Raw genomic sequence first — 20,474 nt, forward strand, 5'->3', positions numbered from 1 at the left:
GCTGTAGGTATGTAATGTAGGCAAACCATAGGTTGAGGGATAATTTTGCTTTTACCTGAACCAACTGTAAACAGTAAACCATTGCTTTAATACATATTTGTACAGCCATATTTTGGTCTTCATCACCTGCCAAGTTTCAACTAGTACCTTTCCCTAGTTTAAATAAGAACATTAATTGGTCAACATAAACAAACTGATACAGTCCTTGTACAATTAACAGGATAGAAACTCTGCATGTTGATTCCAGCTTCTATCAACAGCCCTTCAAGGCATTTCCCATTTCATGCACACACACACACACACGGATAAATAAATAAATAAATAATATGAAAAGCCTCACTATGGACAAACATAGGGGAGAATGTTTCAAGGGTATCATACGATGAGGCTAACGGGTAGAAGGAGGCATGGGAGTGCAGCTAAGTGATCGCCTCATGGTTCCATTAAGATTCTTCAGGCAAAATAATTTGAACATCAGATAGATGCATTTTTACAACCCCCATTCGACTTTAAACCATAAGAAAAGCATAATTTCTACCCCAGAGGACTAAGAATGTTAATCCAAAATCAATTTGGCATTGGAAATCAGATTGAAATGAAGCCCACATTGAATCAAATTAATACTGTGCTTTAATGGCATTTTCAACCTTGAGACAAGAGAGGAGGAGACAAAGAGTCTCAGGAAATTTACTCAGAAAGCACTATGGTCCCTATTACATAAACAACAGTTACGCCAATATCTCTCATAAAAAACCACTTAATGTATATACTATCAAAATTCTCCAAAAAATAAAACATCATTCACCCTCTGAAACTTCTTGTGCCACAGTGAGAAACTCGCCAAATCAACATGCCAACGGCTGACACACAGGCAAAAACAATATAGAAGGTCAACTGCGGCAGTCGAGACGGCAGCCACAGCACTGAATAGTGGAGCACCATCTTCCCACTGTCCCGGGTGATACCATCCACCGAATCATACTCATCCTCGTATGCAACTTCAACTCCTTCAGCAACTGCCAAGATGAAGGAAAAAAAACTGTTTCAGTCAACATCTCAGTCAATTTGGGGTACAGGCCTTTAAAGCAGGGATCAACGAACCACTTTACGACACTACTTAGGGCCACCTAGAGGTGCAACCCGCAGAATCATGGGCGACTCAGTCGGCAACGTCTACACGGCAGCCAGTGGTGCAGCCAATCGCCCATTGGTCAGTCGCATGGCACGCCTCGCCAGCTGAGACACACTGCATTCCGTTTCATGCACATTCTTTTCCATGCTCCATTTTACTTACACAATTTGTGAGATTCATTGTGCCGAGTGAACTGAGGAGAGGGTTGGATTCACACGTAACACAGGACAGTGCTACGTGTGGGGTTTTTTGGATGGCTGAAGAACAGCAGCAGAAGAGGGGAAGCGACTCACCGAGTGGGGAGAGGGTGGCCGCTCCAAAGCCCATGTACGGCACTCCCATGCGGTACGAGCAAGTGGGCACCATTATCTCGTGCACAATGCTGTCCCCCAGGTAGAACATCCAAGAGGACACAGACTTGCCCTGAGCTTTCTTTGCGGCTGCGGTCTTCAAAGCGACCCTGTGAGCAGGAGGGAGCAAAGGATCAGCCGAGCAAACTGATGAACGAAGAAAAGCGACTTCAAGCACACTGCACGCCAGCCCCATTCCTTCCTTCCTTCCTTCCACACCTCAATCGACTACAAAATTCCATCCAAACGGAGCATTCCAGCTGGTGACTGTCGGGGGCCATCCTAATCTACACTCACTCCTGCTTCCCTCAGCACCCACACATACTTTGTTTTCTGTCTCAACATATGTATTACATACTAGCTCAAAACTTATGCCTTCACCTTAAAAGTTCTCAGCGTTCACAGAGTTAACCTCGGCAACCTTGGTATTTCCCTGAGGTAGACTTTTTATATCTGAGATATGGAGAAATGTTGACCAGGATCGACACTGTACATCTTGAAAATTTCAAGTTTTAAATTCAAAGTTCTCCCTTTGTGTGATGGAGCAACACTTGCAGAAGTAAATTAAAGAATCTGACAACTGCACAAAGGGAATATTGCTGTGTATTAGAAAACAGCCTAAGTCTAGTAGAAGTGAGTGCAGTTCTGCCCGGCTGATCACTTTCAAGCATAACTTCTTCAAAGCCAATTCATTTTTTATCATCTCAACATTATTTGAATCTTGGACAACACTGATTTTTAATCGTGGATCAAAAATTGTGGCAAAAGTGAGTAATTGTTCTTTTTCCAAAAATTCATCTTGACTTTTAATGGAAAACAGCAAATCACTGCCAAAACATTGCAGATGACTATTGGAAAATTTCTTTGTTTCTTGGAAATTAATAATGCTATTCTCAAAGGGGATAACTTAAGAAACTGTGACTGCACTTCCACTAGCAACAAATGTTGCTCCTTCAAATACATTCAGAACATCAATCAATTGCTTGATAGCATCCCACTGTGGTGAATTTATGTCTACATTGAAACTAAGATTAGAGGCAGCTTATGTTATTGCTTGCTTCTGTTCCGGAGGACGCCTCATCATTTACAAAAGGGAGTTCCATTATCTGGATTCAACATGGATGAGCTTAGAATAAGAAGTGGTGAAAATAATTTACTTATTGTTGGTGTATTGACAGTATCCGTTCAGCCAGGGGCACGCATAATTGATTGTTGAACTCACTGACAAGACCCCCCTCTCCATTTTCTAATACTATAGTAAACTCGTGATTAAATGAAGACAGAGGGACTGGAAAATTGGCACTTTGTAATATTGAGTTTTGTTATTTCAAACCTTTTTAATAAGTTACTGCCCTTTTTCTGTCTTTAGTGGCCTTGTTTAATGTTTTCTGAGACTATTTAAGATAGGATTTAAAAAGACACTCTTTCTAATTATTTTATTATGTGAAAGATAGTTAAAAATCAAAAAACCCTAAACTTTCCATTCTGTATAGTTAAATATAAACGATCTTAGAGCTACAGAAATTCTCGTCCATTCCCGTCCAAAAAATGTAATCAAATAACGAATTGAAAATTTTTGTATAGTAATTTAATCTTTGAAATTTTTGGTCAGTAGCGAATACCAACTATTATCTATGCATAAGATAGATACAGTGGAACTTGGTTAGTACGTTTCTGAAGGGACCACGAAAAATGAACGTACTAACCAGGAAAACGTACTAACGAGGAAAGTAAATAATAGCAGTCGGGGTTATTGCAATCAGTGAAAAAGTCGTCATAATTACAATTACTATCGGTAGTTCTCATAGGATCGCCTTCCTGAACTCTTTTCACATTTAAAATCAAGAAAATGAGCGCTACATTGAAAAACAATACCATGTGAATAAAAATCGCAATTTTTCATAGATTTCCGAAGACGATTCCATGATTACGGCGTCTATCTCCCGTGATTTATCCTATATATATTTACAGAACGAGGACGAGTGAAGCTCAGACAAGCGAAGACAAGTCATTTTTCTTTCTCACAGCGTACTCGGAGAATATAACAACAACCCGGAGTAAGTCAACTGGTTTTTTAAACATCATTGGGCAAAAATATATTGACTTTCAAATTACGGCAACAGCCGTAGACATTCGCTTCTGGAATGATACCATTTCGATTGTAAAATCGATCGATATATCGACTGATGACACGCAAGATTATTAGATTACGACGTAATTACAAGAAAATTTTATATTAGACAGTTGAAATTTACTTTCAAAACTTGTCTAATGTCGTCTGCTTTCGTTCCGAGATCAAGTATTTTTAAGCTAAGCTTCGCGTGGAGATCCAGAGGACCGTCTGCTCCCGCAACAGTAGTCAAGTAAATACGCACGACGTCGAGTTTATGGAGCAGTACTGCTTTAGATAATGTGGGAATTGTCTAATACCGTTAAGACTCATTTCTTCATCATGATAACTCGTGCAATAGCAACAATTGCCCACTCGCGAAATTTGTGCGCAGCGGGCACTCCAAAGGCAACAGAAGGTGAGGAGCTCGGGGTGGGGAAAATTGGGGCTTCTTATTGGCTGTAGTTTTTCGTAGTCAGACATTCCCGAAAAATGGGCGCATTTTATTTTTCATCACGTCACAAGAATTCAGAAATGCATTTGGATAAATTACGGTAGAAGAAAGAGATGTGGAATGAATGGAAGAATGTTAATGGCTAATAATAATAAATTAAATCATGAATTCAGACGTTTGCGACCCTTAAGAAGACACTAGAGAACGAATTGCGGGTTGCGTCACGGCAAGCAATTGAGCGTACTAACCAGGAAAGCGCAATTTTTTCAAACGTACTAACCAAATTCTTTTACCTGTATTTTGTTCGGATGGTACCGGGACCGAGGGAAATCGCCGTACTAAGGAGGAAAACGTACTAAGGAGGAACGTACTAACCAAGTTCCACTGTATTTGTTTCCAATGCCTACAAAATTTTAATGTCAGCCAGCCCAACTGCCAGTTATATCGTCTTCTACCACTCAGCGACAAGAAAAAAACAAGGGTTTTAGCCCATTTCCAAAATAACTGACGTAGGTTAATATTTGTAGTTCTCTCTGTATTGTCAGGTGTATGTATGATCTTTTTGATTAGTTATTTTCATTATGATTTACTTACGACCATAAATAATGTAGGATATGAATTTCTACCGGCGAATATTTGAAGTAAATTCTTATTTGGCTCCCCATCCATGTGCCATGCTCCATCATCTTTGCGGACGTTAAAATGGAAGACTTTTTATTCATAATTAAGGCTATTACTGACGGGTGTGAGGTGCCCTGTTTCTATAGTATGTCCCTCTTCTTTTATGCCGTGAGGATCAACGTCCCTCCCAGAGAAAGGCTGGAGAAGCACCTTCCATCATTGGGGAAACGAAGAGAGAAGTGATATACAGTGGGACTTGATTAGCACATTCCTCTTTAGCATGTTTTCCTCCTTAGTATGGCGATTTCTCTCGGTCCTGGTACCATCCGAACAAAATACAGGTAAAACTATTTGGTTAGTACATTTTCAATATTCAACCAGCAAGTTGTTTCCTAGTACAGTAAAACCTCTATGTAGTGAACCTCTTTACATCATAAACCTCCATACATCATACCACCCCTACGGTCCCGTCTGATTTACATGCAAATTTATAGGCAAACCTCTCTATAGTGAACCTCTTTATATCGTAAAACCTCCACTTATCATACCAAGGAGACACCCCCGAGATGGCCTAACTACCTCCGCAAATCGTACCGAGACAACAAGAGACCATTAACGCAGCCATGATTACGTACATGGAATGATACTTTCAGCTATACATATTTCTCTCTTTTTTTTCTTATACACCTTATTATGCTATCATTTTCACATTAATCATAAGTTGTGGCCATTTTGTTCAATATGAGACCATACCTAACAGTAAATAAGAAAAAAGGTATCCAAATATCCCAATCATTTAAAGTGACTGTTGAATTGAGAGATCACATCATTTTCTCTAAAATGATGGTAAAAATCATGTGATAGCGCTTGCTTTCTGTTATTATGAAATACTAAACACATGTTCACTAATTCATGCATGTTTGTTTAAACACATAAATATTATGGTTTAAAAGACAGCAGTGCCTTTCATTTCCGAAGGATATGAAAAAATGGTGCCTATCACTAAAACCTCTCTATAGTGAACCTCCATACATCAAAATGCCCAAATTTAGGTCCCTTCCATTACGATGTAAAGAGGTTTTACTGTATCTGCTGAAGGTGTTCAAACCTTAACCGGTGACGTGCGGTCTGTGAGTCCGCTGCGTTTCTAAAAATATGAATATTTTCAAAATTAATATTTCAAAATATCAATAATTCTCGTAAGCTTCATATTTTTGCAAAAAAAGCACATCCCACTCTTAAAATTTAACGTTCCTTTTATTAATTTCTGTAAATTTGCAATTGAATTCGATTAGCGGTCTGTGAGACTGCACGTCACTAAATGAGAAAAATCGATAAAGGCAATGCTGGTGGAAATGATTAAAAAAGTTGTTATAAACAATTCTTCTGTGATTTATTTAGCATAAGAATAATTAATATTTTGTTAGGAAGCATTTTTAGTCGTACAAAGTAGATATTTAAGCACATAATTTTTTCTAAAATTCAATGCATTAGAATAAACGACCATTCAAGTAGTTTCTGAAGGTGAACGCAAAACAAATGAAATCCAGTTTTTAATGGATATATCATTCATTTTGTTCTTTAAATGCTAACATTTTAATAGATGTTATCAATAATTAGAATAAAATAGTGGTGAATTTCTCGTACCCCTAGCAGGCAGTACACATATAATGTACTTCGTAAATTGGAACCAATTGAACCCCGAAATTTCGTACACCCATGGCTGGAGCGCAACATTTATTTACGGGTATCTTTCAGCAGTCGGTCTCGTAACTATTTGGGCACAGAACATCTTAGCATCGAGTTTTACCGCAAGAAGAAATAAAAAAAGCCTAGGAAACACGGAGAGTAAAACGTTGAAGTGCAAGTGACGTTTCATCTACATTTGTCCGAAGCATTTTTTTGGCCCCTTTTTTTCAAGCAACCAGAAAACCCTCGAGTGCGTAGTTTCTGAAGTAATGTAACTTGTCGACAGATGCCGGCAAATACAACTGATAGTAAAGGAGGTAGCACAGATGATGACAGAAGTGATGCAGTAAAAGATCTTCGCAGGCAAGAACAATTTTTTACAGGAGAAATCGCTATAAGTGATCATCAAATGAGCCAAAGAGAAAAAATCGTATACCCTTCCATAACACCGTTACTCAGAAACCTGGTTTGAAGGATTACATAATAATAATAATAATGCTTTATTTGCCATGATAGATCAGATACATAGAAAACATAACCGATATATGGCACGTCAAAAAAGAAAAAATAAATTTAGATACATAGGTATTACATGGATTTACATAATTAGATACATAGGTAGGGATATTGGGCTTCTTGATTAACAGTCTCAGATATTTGATGAGCGAATTTTACAATTGAATACGCTGGTACGATCAAAATAATAAAAGGGCCTAATGATTTTGCGTCATCCAATCGACGCATAATGGGCTCATCATTTTACGAATTTTCGGCAAACAGGACTGTAATATCCAATGTCCCCAAAATATATAAGGCTGTTTGCTTAGTTTCCTTTATGCACTACAGGGTGAGTGATGACATAGAGTCAGGGAAACCAGTGGTAATTGCTTTTTACAACGCAACTAAAGGTGACGTAGATACTTTAGACCAAATGTACTGTAGATACACATCCGGGAGGTTGTCAATGGCAGTATTTTTCAGAATATTAAATACATGTTTCCTTTGTCAACTCTTTTGTGCTTCAGCAGTCTGAGAAAGATAACAGAGATATGACACAATTTAATTGTATAAGTAACAGTGGAGATCTCGTTAGACTCCATATGGGAAGAAGAATGTCAAACATAAGACTTCCGAGACAGGTAGGATAAATTATTACACTAATTCTCCATCTACCGCATGAAGAGGCTGAAAAAGTTGAAAGGTTTGAGAAGCTGACAATATGTTCACTTTTTCCGCTGTACAAAAACATGGAAAACGTCTTTCTTATTTCTCCAATGCAAAAAGACTGAGTGTGCTTTTGTGAAAAATGTAATTTTGATCGCCTGCAGAATGCATCAAGAAAAGGAATAAGCGGGATAAACTTCATGGCTACTTGCTACTTAGCCTTCCAACTTTAATATTAAGGCTTTGTTTTGAAATCTGGCGAAATATTGATACATAAATATGATAATTATAATTCAAGTGTTTTTGGCATCAGTTTTTTGATCCTGCTTCAAAAAACAATTTTTTATTAACAAATTGGTTCGTATTGGGAAAGTAAAATTTTTAATACAAGTTTTAGAATATTTAAACATTTAAAGAAAAATTAAACAAAACAATAAAAATGGCATTGCAACATTTTATGAATTTTTGATTTATTGCGGTCTCTCAGACCGCATGTCACTGGTAGTGTCACAAGAATTGCACGTCACTGGTTAAGGGTTAAACAGTCAAATTCCGAAGTCATTTTACTTATCAGCCACTGACCTTCGTATCTTCATCCCATAACTCTCTACGACCATGATGCGTTCAAGTGGATTTCTCAATGCAAGGGGTACGTGCCTCATCACTTGAAGTGTCGCGGGAGTAGACGATGCATTGGATCTCCACACAAACCTTAACGCAAAAATACTTGATCTCGGCACAAGAAATAGAAAGTAGACTAAATTGGACAATTTTTTAGGTGAATTAAACTGTAAAATATTAAAATTTGCTTGCTCTTTAAGTGCATTATTAATTGTAATATCAATGCCAATATGTACATCAATCGATTATAGTTAAATTCCAAGAATGAATGAAGAAGGCAGTTGCCAGGAGTTATGGTAAATAAAGTTTTGCCAATATTTATGATGAATTAAAACAACCAAATAATAAAATCACGGAGCGAAATCTCGCCGACGAAGACATTGCCAATGCGTTGAATTGTTTCGACAGCGATAATAGTGAAAGTGATTTTGATGACTCAGAATGCGATGCTGATTACATACCCAGCAAAGATAGTTCAACAGGTAATTTCCATTTCTTGCGTATAGTAACGCAACCCACGTGACCTTTTTTTGGCTTCTTTTATATATTTTTTGGCGCAATATTTATTCATACAATTACTGTTTTTCATTGTTTATATGATATTTATTTTAGAGTCTGAAGGTTTGAACGAACCAGAAATGGTGCAACAACTAAGTAAGCGAGGAGAAGCTCAAAAAATGATGTGCAATCGTCGAGGTGCACCTAGAGGAAGACGGTCAACTAACAGAGGAGCGGGCCCGGGAGGTATTTGGAGTGATATTGACGCAGTTCCCAAGGTTTTTATTTAGGATATGGAACTTAGCTACTTTTCGATCCTCTATTCTAACGATAATCTGTCCATTATTGAAGTATGTAATCTTCACTGGTGACTATGGTGTGAAATCAAATACTGGGCTAAATAGTTCAAGTGAGGTGATGAATTTTTTTGAACATTTTTCGACATCGATTTGATAAATCGTATCAAGGAACATACGAACTTATATGCAAGGCAAAGAATTGCAAAACTGAGGAGAGGGAACTTACTATCTGCAAAAAGCAGATTGCAATCCTGGAAAACAGTGACTCAAGGTGACGTAAAAATGTTTCTTGCCGTTATAATGCACATGAGCTTTAGCAAACGTCCTCGTATCCCTGATCATTGGAGTACTGATCCCGTCTTGGCGTGTGGCTTCTGTCCTGGTGTTTTTTCTAGAGATAGATTTCTTTCAATCTTAGGAAATTTCCATCTTGCGGACAACCAATTATTCATTGAAAAAGGCGTAGATGGTCACGACCCCCTATTCAAATTGCGTCCATTACTCGAGGATTTTCGAAATAAATTTCAAAAATCCTACCAACCTGCGGAGGATATAACTGTAGATGAAGGAATTTATCCCTTTCGTGGTAGGTTTTGCTACAAAGTGCACATGCCTCAGAAGCCAAGCAAATATGGCATAAAACTCTACATGCTCTCAGAAGCAAGCAGTGGTTTTGTTTGGAATGTGGATGTGTTTCATTGCCAGGAAAACTCTGGATTGGCTATAGTCATGAGACTTTTGGCTACGCTTGCTAATAAGGGTCACACATTATATACAGACCAATTTTACACAAGCCCTGGCCCGTGAATTGGAAAGCCTTCAAACGGGATTAGTAGGTACTAGTATGAAAAATAGGGCAGGGATTCCATTGGCGATAAAAAATGCTCGCCTATCTCGTGGAGAGCATGTTTTCGCGCGACGCTGTAGGAAGTTATTCTTCTTCCAGAAATTCATTGCGACGCATTTTTCAAAATTTAATTCTAACTGCCAAGCATCGCACCAAGCTTGGATAGCAGCAAGGTCATTCGTTAGTTCATCTATATCTTTGCTGGAACGGATTTCTCTGTAAACTACAGCGTCGTCTGCAAATAATCGTAACTTACTCTGCACTACTTCGCCAATGTCGTTTATATAAAGAAGGAATAGGAGTGGGCCAATGACACTACCCTGAGGAACGCCAGAAGTGACTCTAACCTCATTGGAGACTGCACCGTCTAATACTACTCTTTGGACGCGGTCGCTCAAAAATTCTCTAATCCAGGAAATGACATCTTCGTCTAGACCGTAAGATTTCAGTTTTATTATTAACTTTCTGTGGGGTACTTTATCAAATGCCTTTTTGAAATCAAGAAAAATCGCGTATACTGGAATGTTGTCTTCCCCGGAGACTAAAATATCGTGGGCGAAAAGCGCTAACTGAGTTTCGCACGATCTGCTTTTCCTGAATCCATGTTGATTTCCCATTAATAAGTTTTGCGCGTCTAGGTGTTTCATTACCGAACTGACTACGCTGTGTTCAAGGACTTTGCAAGAGATGGACGTTAAAGATATCGGCCTGTAATGAGATGGCTGTTCCTTGTCTCCACTTTTAAATATTGGCGTTACATTAGCGATTTTCCAGTCATTAGGTACTTCGTGTTGCTTGATGGATTTACTGAATATTAACTGCAAGTAATGGGCAATTTCTGAGGCTAGTTCTTTATATACGCGAGAAGGGATTTCGTCTGGACCATGTGATTTATTTGGACTAAGCGATTTCAATATATTTTCTATTCCGAGCGTACTAATGTCAATAGCTGGCATCTTATGTATACAGGGATTGTCATCGGTCTCGGGTGAGTTTTCGGAAGGCTCCGTGAAAACGCTCTTAAAGTAGGAATTTAATAAATTGGCTTTATCTGAACTGCTTGTCAACACATCTCCATTGTCGTTTCTCAGCGATCATACGGTAGATCGTTTACCTTGAACTTCCCTAACATATGACCAAAATGCTTTTGGGTTATCCTGTAACTGCTCTACTAGTGTTTTTCTTTGAAAATCTCGTGAACGCATTCCTGAACGCTTCCTTCGTGGCGGCTTTAGTCATCCTATATTTTTTAATTATTAGCTCGCGTTCATTAGCGGATAAATCCGAGCTGACTTTTTTCATTTAAGCATGACATGCTCTCTGTCGCCTCAATGATTTTCTCACTTCCGCGTCGTACCATCTCGGTTCGCTGCCTTCTTTTACTATTTTACTAGGGATGTAGCTATTTACTCCCGAAGTTACGAGCGAAAGAAAAGCTTTCCAAGTATTCTCTACATTTAAATTTAATACTGATTCTTGAAACTCGGGGAAAGCATTTTTCAGACGACTCTTAAACCCATCAAAATCAGCTCTTTTAAAAATGAAAACTTTAAGCTCTTTTTTAAAGTTTACAGCGGTATTTAGAGAAAACTTTGCAGTTACTAACCTTTAATTTAATTTTAATACAAGTTATTTTAATACAAATAGGCAAGAATACTTGTCTTTAGAACTTTAAAATACTTGTCTTTTCGATTCACCAGATTTTAGAACATCGTTAAGAAATAGCGCTAGCTGTGTTTCGCATGATCTACCTTTTCTGAATCCGTGCTGACAGTCATGGAGGAAGTTACGTCTGTCCGAGAAAGTCATGATATTGCTAACGACGATATGCTCAAGTATCTTGCCTATGATCGATGTTATTAAAATTGGACGGTAGTTGCCTGGGTCATGTCTGTTTCCCTTTTTAAATATGGGTGTAACGCTTGCAATGTTCCAGTGTAGCGATAACTTTCCTTCTGATAGTGACTTCTTGATATTATCTCTTAGTAAGGAGTGATCTGTGGAGCTAACTCCTTAGTTATTGAGCGTTGTGGAGCGTAAATTTCTTTACCTTCAAGTTCCTTCAATTAATTACGTGACGTAATGGACTTTTTGTACACGTTGTATAAATTTCTCTGCTTCCTAAGTTCCCTTCTGACATCGTTGTTGAATTTATTATTTAATAAATGTATTTTTGGTTTTGAATTTCGTTGTACAATTAAAAATATGAATAGTTTCTTTTGCTCTCCCGAAAGTTGCTATCTTTGAAATACTTGTTTGTAGAACCTAGCCATCGCTCCACATAAGTTAGTAAGCAACAATACAAGTCATCTAACCATTTTGTGAGTTTTAACGCTGCTGTTATAGTCTCTATTTGATCGTGGAAAAGAAGATATTTTGAATCAGACTGGTCTACAGCCTATCTCACTTAATTTATTTATATAATCCGATTTCCTGTGGTATGTTGGCGCTCGTAATATATGGCTAACTTCGTCGGAAAATACACTGCTCTTAAATTTATCATATATTATTATAGTATTCTACCGATTAAGGTAGGTTTCCATGGAGTACTAAAGAAGTGATTTGGGAGCCTCACTTTTCGTTGAGCGCTGCCTTCTTCAATTCACTGTATGGCTTACTCCCGTTTAATCTATCTAAAAATCCTTTTCTTTTTCTTCCCTCCTCGTTTCCCTAACATTCTACCCTCTAACACCATTTTCAACATCCCCTCCCCGCTAAGTCTTCGCTCCATCCATACATTCTGACTCCTCCGTACCTCGTCTAAAAGCGACCTCTCCTCGCCAACCATATCCAGCACTTCGTCGTTCCTTTTCCTCTCCGTCCATTTTACCTTCTCCATATCCGCATCGTATGTGAAGTATGCAACAGTCACCCAAGACTATCGTAACGACTTTTCACGTACCTGGTAGCTCCTCTTTGCACGCGTTCTATGTTTTTAAGCATATTTCACGAGGATCCCAAACACTGGCAGCGTATTCTAAATGGAGTCTAATGAGGGAGAAGTAGCTAATTTCTCTCACAAAAATGAAAAAGGCACGTGTAGATCTTTCTTGTGTGAAAATAAAATAAATGCGGGACAATTATTAAAATCGGAAAATGATACAAAGGAAACTCTTCTGGGGGCATCAAATGAATTCAAACGAAAAATATTGGGCAAATACATAGACGTTAACCCTAAGGCTTTCTGATTATTCGTAAGAGAGGTACAGGTAAATAGCGCTGTAATAATAACGCTATAGTATATAATGGTTGAAAACCACCTGCCAAACACCCTAGAGGTGGTTAGGCTGCGTGAGTTTTAGACGGTGATTGCGAGGCCCTTTATATATTCTCCCCAGAGAAAGGAAAGAAAATTTTTTAAGAATACGTTAACTATCGCACTGACAGGTATTCTTTGAATTTGTCACACATAAATGCTCACATATACTACTCATTCCTCTTTCAGCCATTTCAGCAAAGTTCTTTGTAGATATGGACTCTAAAGCGCTAAGAAAATGCACCCCATTAATGACCATCCAAAATGTTGTGCAATTTGCATTATACAGGGAGGGTAGCAGGAATGAAGGCGATGTCGGAAATTCCGATCTGGAATCTCAGCCAAATGAAAGTCGGTCAGGACTAGCTTGGGTTTCGAGCAGGTAGCAAAAAATAAGCTAGACTTAAGAACAACCCCAAAGCATATATAATTTTTCCATGGGCATATGTGACAGCAATTCATACAATGAACTTAAACCGTCTTTGCCGATATTCTGAGCATTAATCGGTACAGTACAATAGTATCAACACTGTGCAATTTTATTTCAATTCTCTGGAGAAAATACGTAAAGGGACTCGCAGTCACCGTCTAAAATTCACACAACCTATCCACCTTTCTTTATCTCGACGCAGGTTATCTAATCGGAGACTATGTGGAACTGAAGGTAAATTAACTGAAGCCTTGGCGTGCAAATGAGCGGTACCAGATGGCAAAATCATGATCGTAACTTATTCAAACAGCCCGCTACATTGCCCATTCCAAAGCGCTGTTGCCATTTTCCGGTGGTCCACAGCCACGTGTTTAGCAAAGTTAACAAAATCGTTATTTTTCATCGCAGAATCACGCTTCAAAGACGTACTTGATTGCACAATTGACAGGAGCACTATGCAAACAATCATCTTTTGATAATTGGATTGATTGATTGATTTCCAAATTGCAGTCATAGCGGTCACTTTTCGGGAGGGAGGCTGGGAGGGTCCAAGACACGGGCCAGCGAGGGCGAATGCGTCGAGGAAAGGGTTGAGGATTAAGGACCCTACGGAGGGTGTACCACGCCCATCTTCGGACTACCTGCTCCATGGCCCCACCAAACGCACTTTAACCGGGAAATCTATGAAACATTTTGATTTTCATTCAGATGGTACTGTTTTTGCAATGCAGTGCTCACTTTCTTGATTTTCAATGTGGGAAGAGTTCAGGAAGATGATCCCACGAGAACTTTCAAAAGTAATTGTAATTACGACAACTTTTCCAAGGGCAATAACCCCAATTGCTCCTACATATCTACTTCCCTGGTTAGCAAATTTTCCTGGATAGCACATTCATTTGTATGGCTCCTTCAGAAACGTACTAAACAAGTTCTAATTTAAGTGCAATATAAGAATATAAGAAAAAAGACTCTCAGTTTTAGTCCTAAAAATTAGTTGTGCTGTAATAGTAAATAAAAAGTAGCATCGAAAGGACAAATCAAATAACTAATTTTGATTAAAAAGTCTGCAGAAAAGAAGAGAGACAATTTTAGGAATCGCAGCAACTCACGCCCAGTAGGCATCCAACGGCCATGATGACAATGGAAAAGCCTTCAATTAAAACATCGGCAGAGAGGTGGATGAAATGCCTTGACCAGACAGAAACCCTAGAAGAATGTATTTCGATCATCAATTAGTTTTTTTTCTCCCTTCCGCGCAAATATTTATTTCTGTTAATGGCACGCCTATTTCTAGTGCTAAAACTTAAAAATCTTTTTTCTATATCGACGTTACATAGCATAATTTTAAATAAGGTGAAGAATAAAATCCGAAAACTAAAGAAGGGCAAGGTTTTGAGGTATCATTTTCAAGAGTTCACGAAAGTAAACCAACATTGCAAAATTACAAATCTACATGATATTTATATAAAATAATGAGCCTAAAACACGACGTATTTGCGATATCATTTAAGTTTAATAAAACCAAAAAATAAACTCCTAATTTCAGATTGACTTCAGGTTTTGGCTCAATCTTTTCAAATACTAAGCGAATAGCAATTTTTAATCCCATGAAGAAAAATAATTTAAAAATTTTAAAAAGTTGATGTTTCGTTTAGTTTTCCCCATTACGCGGCTCATGCTTCCAACTTGGCTACAACGATTAGGGTCAATTACAGAATTAGTGAGGCAGGTAGCCCAACCGTGTCTTTGGATGAACCGAGTGGATGGGCCAAGTCTAACGGAAACTACCACAGACTAAAAATATGTCAAGAAATGACCAAACACATGTCGTAGCCAATAAAATGAATGTTGATAACAAAGTTTTCCTCTTCATTTCCCCGATAATGAAAAATACTTCTCCAGCCTCTCTCCAGTTGGAAACATATCCCTGTTGCTGGGAGAGATAAACCATGTCCTCCACAGCCACAAAACGTTCAAAGGATTAGGTAGGATTAGTAAGAGTGGGATGGGTGCTGCCTGGTTGAGGAAGTGGGGGCAGGATAAAGAGAGGTGCAGTGGGTGGGAGGTAGAGGGGTGGGGGGTAAAGGGCCTTCAGCCTTGCCTGAGACTATGTTTGGGGGCCGTGTTTTTTTATGATGCACTCAAGCTCTGTCACCGGAGAGGTGTGGGAAATGCTAGGGAAGGGGAGAAATGCTAGAGGAGGGGGGTTTGGGATGCGCAAGTGCAGGAAGATCAGCAAAAGGCGGTAGGAGAGTGTAAACAAAGGTTTTGGCAAGAAAGATCTCTTAGAAATGGGGAAAGGATAGGAGTGCTACGAGAAAGTTCATGATTAGAGTTGGATGTGCCTCTTCATTATGAGTAGCCTGCAAAATACATTGAAGGTAATTAGAGCCCAATATTTAAGATACTCCTCCTCACTTTCATCTTCGTCGTCACTGCTGTCATGTGTAGTCCCGGCCGCTGCTTATACTCCACTGTTTGCTGCTTAGATGCTCGCTAGGCACCGACTTTTGACCCTTTGCTCATTCTCTCATTAACTTAGTTCAAGCCCATACCGTACGATTCAGCGCTTCCTGGACGAAAGACAGCCAGACACCACCTCCCTCGTAGATAAATATGTAGCGAGGTTATTACGCGAAAAGTTTATGCACAGAATCGTCAAAGCCCCATTCATATTGGCAGTAGAGGAGCCATTTTGCCCTCAATATGGGCTGGTGTGTAAAGTAGTACATCATGTGTGATATCCTTACTACACCTTCCCACCTAGTTGCAGCCAACCACAGTATTTCCCCTGATCTTTCCCCTCCCAAATCCGAATCTGCGGAATCCGAACTTCTTTCACTCCCACTCCAAAAAAGTAGGATTGTAAGAAATACCCTATGCGACCTTATTCACATGTTTAACAAGGAAGTATTGTCGATGTGATGTTTATGCATAGGCACATAAATAGGGGCATTGTGTCAGCCACTATATTTTTCCTTAACTTCAACTTCTCCTCGATTCCTACTATAAGTTTTTAAGGCAAACCCTTTCCCTCCAAAGTCCATTATCATTTACAATTTCACGGTTTGATGCATCACAGTCAGAAGCACTGTTTTTTTTTGCTGCTTACGCGGGAATAACTAGTTTGTTGCAAAATTTTTTGCCGCAGTTCGTAAAAATGAATTCCATTTGCTCCTGGGGACCGTGCCCAATGTTTGTAATCTCCAAAAATTTAGTATTTTCAAAACTTTGTATTATCGAAAAGCATCATGTATTCACCATAGACTTTTCACTAGGACCACAATTTCACAATGCATTATCGAAAATTTCGTAATATCCTGCTTCGTATAATCGAGAGTTTACTGTATTTTAGTAAAAATTTCTTATATAAAGAAACAGAACTTACATCAGGGGAAGCCTGCATCTTTGTATTCTTTGAAACCATTATGATCTTTCTGATGAGTGGAGCAAAAGCTGAATGCGTGTCAGAAGGTACCCCAGAAGTCAATTTTTTCCACCATTTTCAATTTTTTTAGGGGGAAATGGAGAGGTTTTTGAATTTTTTACCCCGATCATTTCTGGTCCCCCATCGTCCAACGATATCTATTCACCACTCTTACCCCCGAATTTGATGTAGTTCGTCAACTTGCCTAAAACAGCACCGTATGCACTTAAAGGCTAGAATCCTCTACATTGTTTACCAGTCAACTACCAACAGCGTGCGTGCGTGCGACAATGATTGGCACCAAATTCAAAGCATTCAAGATCATACTACAGTAAAACCTCACCTTAACGAACTCCCACTAAACGAAGAACTCCGTTTAACGAACAAATGGTATTGGTCCGGCCAAATGCCTATGTGAAAGCACTAGTGAGAAACCCCGATGAACGAACTCCTCTTTTACGGAAACTCCCGATCAACGAAATGAAATTTTGGCGCGATCAAGTGAAAATCACCTCTCAACAACAAATTTTTCCAGTTATTTTTTTATTTTTATATGAATAATCTCGTATCCGTAGCATGGGAAGGCCAATCAAAGACTCAACAATCCGTTTTTCGCCACAACAATCGTCGTTTATACTCGTCAACAAAACCTTCACTCCGGCGTGTTTCCGGCGACTTACTGCACTGACTCGAGCATGCACTCGTTTTTCGACACAACAATCGTCGTTTCTACTTGTCAACAAAACCACTTCGGCGTGTTTCCGGCGACTTACCGCACTGACTCGCGCATGCACTCGTAGCTTGGTCTCAACTGCGAAGTTCAATTGTGGTGTATCTGTGGCTGTAATTCATCAGTGGCTCCTTTTTGCGAAACCGGTGGTGCTTTTCGTCCAGAATCTACATCATCCGGGAATAATAAGCTTCTTTTTCAGGTAAGCTGGTCATTTTTTAATGAATTGTGAAAAATGTAAATGGTTGATGCTGACTTTCGTAAAATAACTCAATAGCCCGATACGTAAATGCTCAAAGTTATGATAATTTATGGAATGGTAACGCGTCAATTTCAAGAAGCACGTTTTCACTCGCCGCCCTCTTGGTTAACTTAATTAAATTATGGTGAATACAACGCGCGTGTTCGAAAATGACAGCAAACATTTGCCTCTCTTAATTCTCTTGAGTCAGCGTAAACTCTTTTACATTCTCATGGTTTATTTCAATATTATATCAAAACTTAGGAGAACTTTTTGCATTTGCCGTCATCTTGGATTAATTCTTGTAAATAAAAGATATTAGCGCTTAAGTAATGGAGATCAAAATTTACTCATTCATTTAGACGTTATTTTAATTGAGTGCTTTATTCTCAATGTCAGTCTCTTTAATATATTTGTAGCAATGGCAGACCGTGGTACGAAGCGAAGATGGTTTTTGTTGGAGGAGAAGGTAGATATTTTGACGGCCGTGGATCGTGGAATGAAGAAGACGGACGTGGCGAAAATGTTCCATATTCGGCCGTCAACTCTGTCCACGATCCTGTCTCAACGGACCGAAGTTATCAATGCTGCCTCTCAGGGGGCAAACCGAAAACGCCTCATCACCAACATTAATGAGGACCTCGACCAGGCTGTCTTCAACTGGCTATCTCGGGCACGGGCGAGGATGATTCCCATTTCAGAGCCCATCCTGCAAGAGCAAGCTAGAATGGAGGCCCTGAAGTTGGGAATAGATGGCTTCACGGCATCGAATGGGTGGCTCCACAAATTTAAAAAAAGGCGGAACCTGACCTCTTTGAAGATTTGTCGGGAGGAAGCCTCCGTGAATCCGGATGTGGTGGAGAATTGGAGGGAGAATCTAAGTTTTTTAATTTGGGAGGGCTACAGTCCTAAGGACATTTTTAATGCAGATGAAGCAGGATTTTTTCTTCAATTTGCTTCCTGACCGTACTCTGGCTGTAAAGGGAGAGGCGTGCCACGGCGGTAAAAATGAGTAAGGAACGATTTACAGTACTCCTGTGCACCAATAGTGACGGCTCGGAGAAGTTGCCTCCGTTTGTGGTGGGTAAATTTGCAAAACCGCGCTGTTTTAAAAATGTGAAAGTGATGCCTTGCCCCTAAGGAAGCAATAAAAATGCTTGGATGACGGCGGCATTATTTCGGCGGTGGTTGGCGGGTGTTGATGCACGCATGGGGGGGAAAAATAGAAAAATAGTGCTCTTCCTTGATCGGTGCACGGCCCACAACATTGAAGGGCTGACTTTAAGAAACGTGCAGGTTATTTTCTTCCCCACAAATTGCACTAGTAAACTGCAGCCCTTAGACCAAGGGATTATTTCGGCAGTGAAGCGGCATTACCGTCGTATGCTAATAGAGTTTTTGTGTGCCGCATGGATGGAAGTGATAGCCGCAATTTAAAGTGGACTGTATTGCAGGCAATGCAGCGGCTTTGCGAAGCAAGGAAGTGTGTGACATCAGTCACCATTTCCATTTGTTTTACAAAAGCCGGGTACGTTGTCAACAGCGAAACCTGCGACACCTCGGCGAAGAATGATGCCGAAATCGGCGAGGTCTGGCGGGATCTCTGGAAAAAAATGAACTTTGAAGTGCCGTTCGGTGAGTTTTCAGAGGTAGACACCAATTTAATAACCTGCGATGAATCACCCAATCTGCAGGAGGTGCCAACAGAGGAAGTGATGCCTTTCAGAGAGTGTGATGAGCGCGTTTAGAACAGTGGAATCTGCTGTGGCGAAAGAATTGAGGGGAAAGAAATCTCAAGCATCTTTGCTATCATATTTCAAAGTTGAAATTAAATAAATTTGTTTTATAATACTTCATGTCTTTTTTGTATTATTTTCATCCGTATTCTCACACAGGTTTTCTCCGAGTGACCGACGATGATTCGCATCATTGAAGTAAGTAATTTGGTTTGTGTTTTGCATTACTTCACCATTAGAGTACGAATTGTCAGAACGGAGTTTTTTCGTGCATTGAAAGTTTCCCATTGTTTCTTGACATAGACTATCATCCAGAAATTTCCACCGGTGTAATATTGCCGTTAACTGCCCTGCATTCTCTAACTTATGATTTGAATGCTATCCTTATTCACGAAGTCATTCTTTTTGGAAATGGATGTAACTAGTGTGCGTATTCTTAGTCTGGGCAAAAAAGGGTAGTTCTGGGGGGTAACTAGGATGCATTCAATTAGAAAAATACATAATGTTTCTCAGAGTTTGGAAAAAATTTCCAGAATATTGTTAAATCCCAACTTCATTTTTGCGTTCGACTAAGTCCTCATACTCTTTTTGTCGATGCGTGCATATTCTTTTGGTCGGCCTATGCGTCCTCCTCATCGTCTATTCACCTTTCCTGAGTGGGTCTCTTGAACTTTCCTTTATGCCTACGTGGTGCGGATTGTGCTGATGGCAAGGAATGCATTTTCGGATAGACGTTGCCTGTGCACTCTCATAGAAGGAAAGCCTCGATGTCCGCACTGCGCTGATTCTGCTGAGAGTGGGAACCGCATTTTTAATTGCCGATGCATTTGCACTTTTCCGCAAGGAATGGCGTACCGTTGGAAGGTTCT

General features: G+C 39.4%; 1 protein-coding gene across 1 annotated transcript in view; it reads right to left on the reverse strand.

The window, feature by feature from the left end:
- Positions 1-612: 612 nt before the first annotated feature.
- The window catches only part of LOC124160081 (metallophosphoesterase 1 homolog), a 40,885-nt gene continuing 21,023 nt past the window's right edge, over positions 613-20,474 (reverse strand). The window contains exons 7-8 of the mRNA XM_046535798.1: positions 1,426-1,592; positions 613-1,016 (exon numbers count right to left, since the gene is read on the reverse strand). Of these exons, the coding sequence (XP_046391754.1) occupies positions 802-1,016; positions 1,426-1,592 (382 nt within the window). The 3' untranslated portion in view covers positions 613-801. The remainder of the gene's footprint in view (positions 1,017-1,425; positions 1,593-20,474) is intronic.

The sequence above is a fragment of the Ischnura elegans genome, chromosome 6, assembly GCF_921293095.1.
Source record: "Ischnura elegans chromosome 6, ioIscEleg1.1, whole genome shotgun sequence".
In the NCBI taxonomy this organism is placed as follows: Eukaryota; Metazoa; Arthropoda; class Insecta; order Odonata; family Coenagrionidae; genus Ischnura; species Ischnura elegans.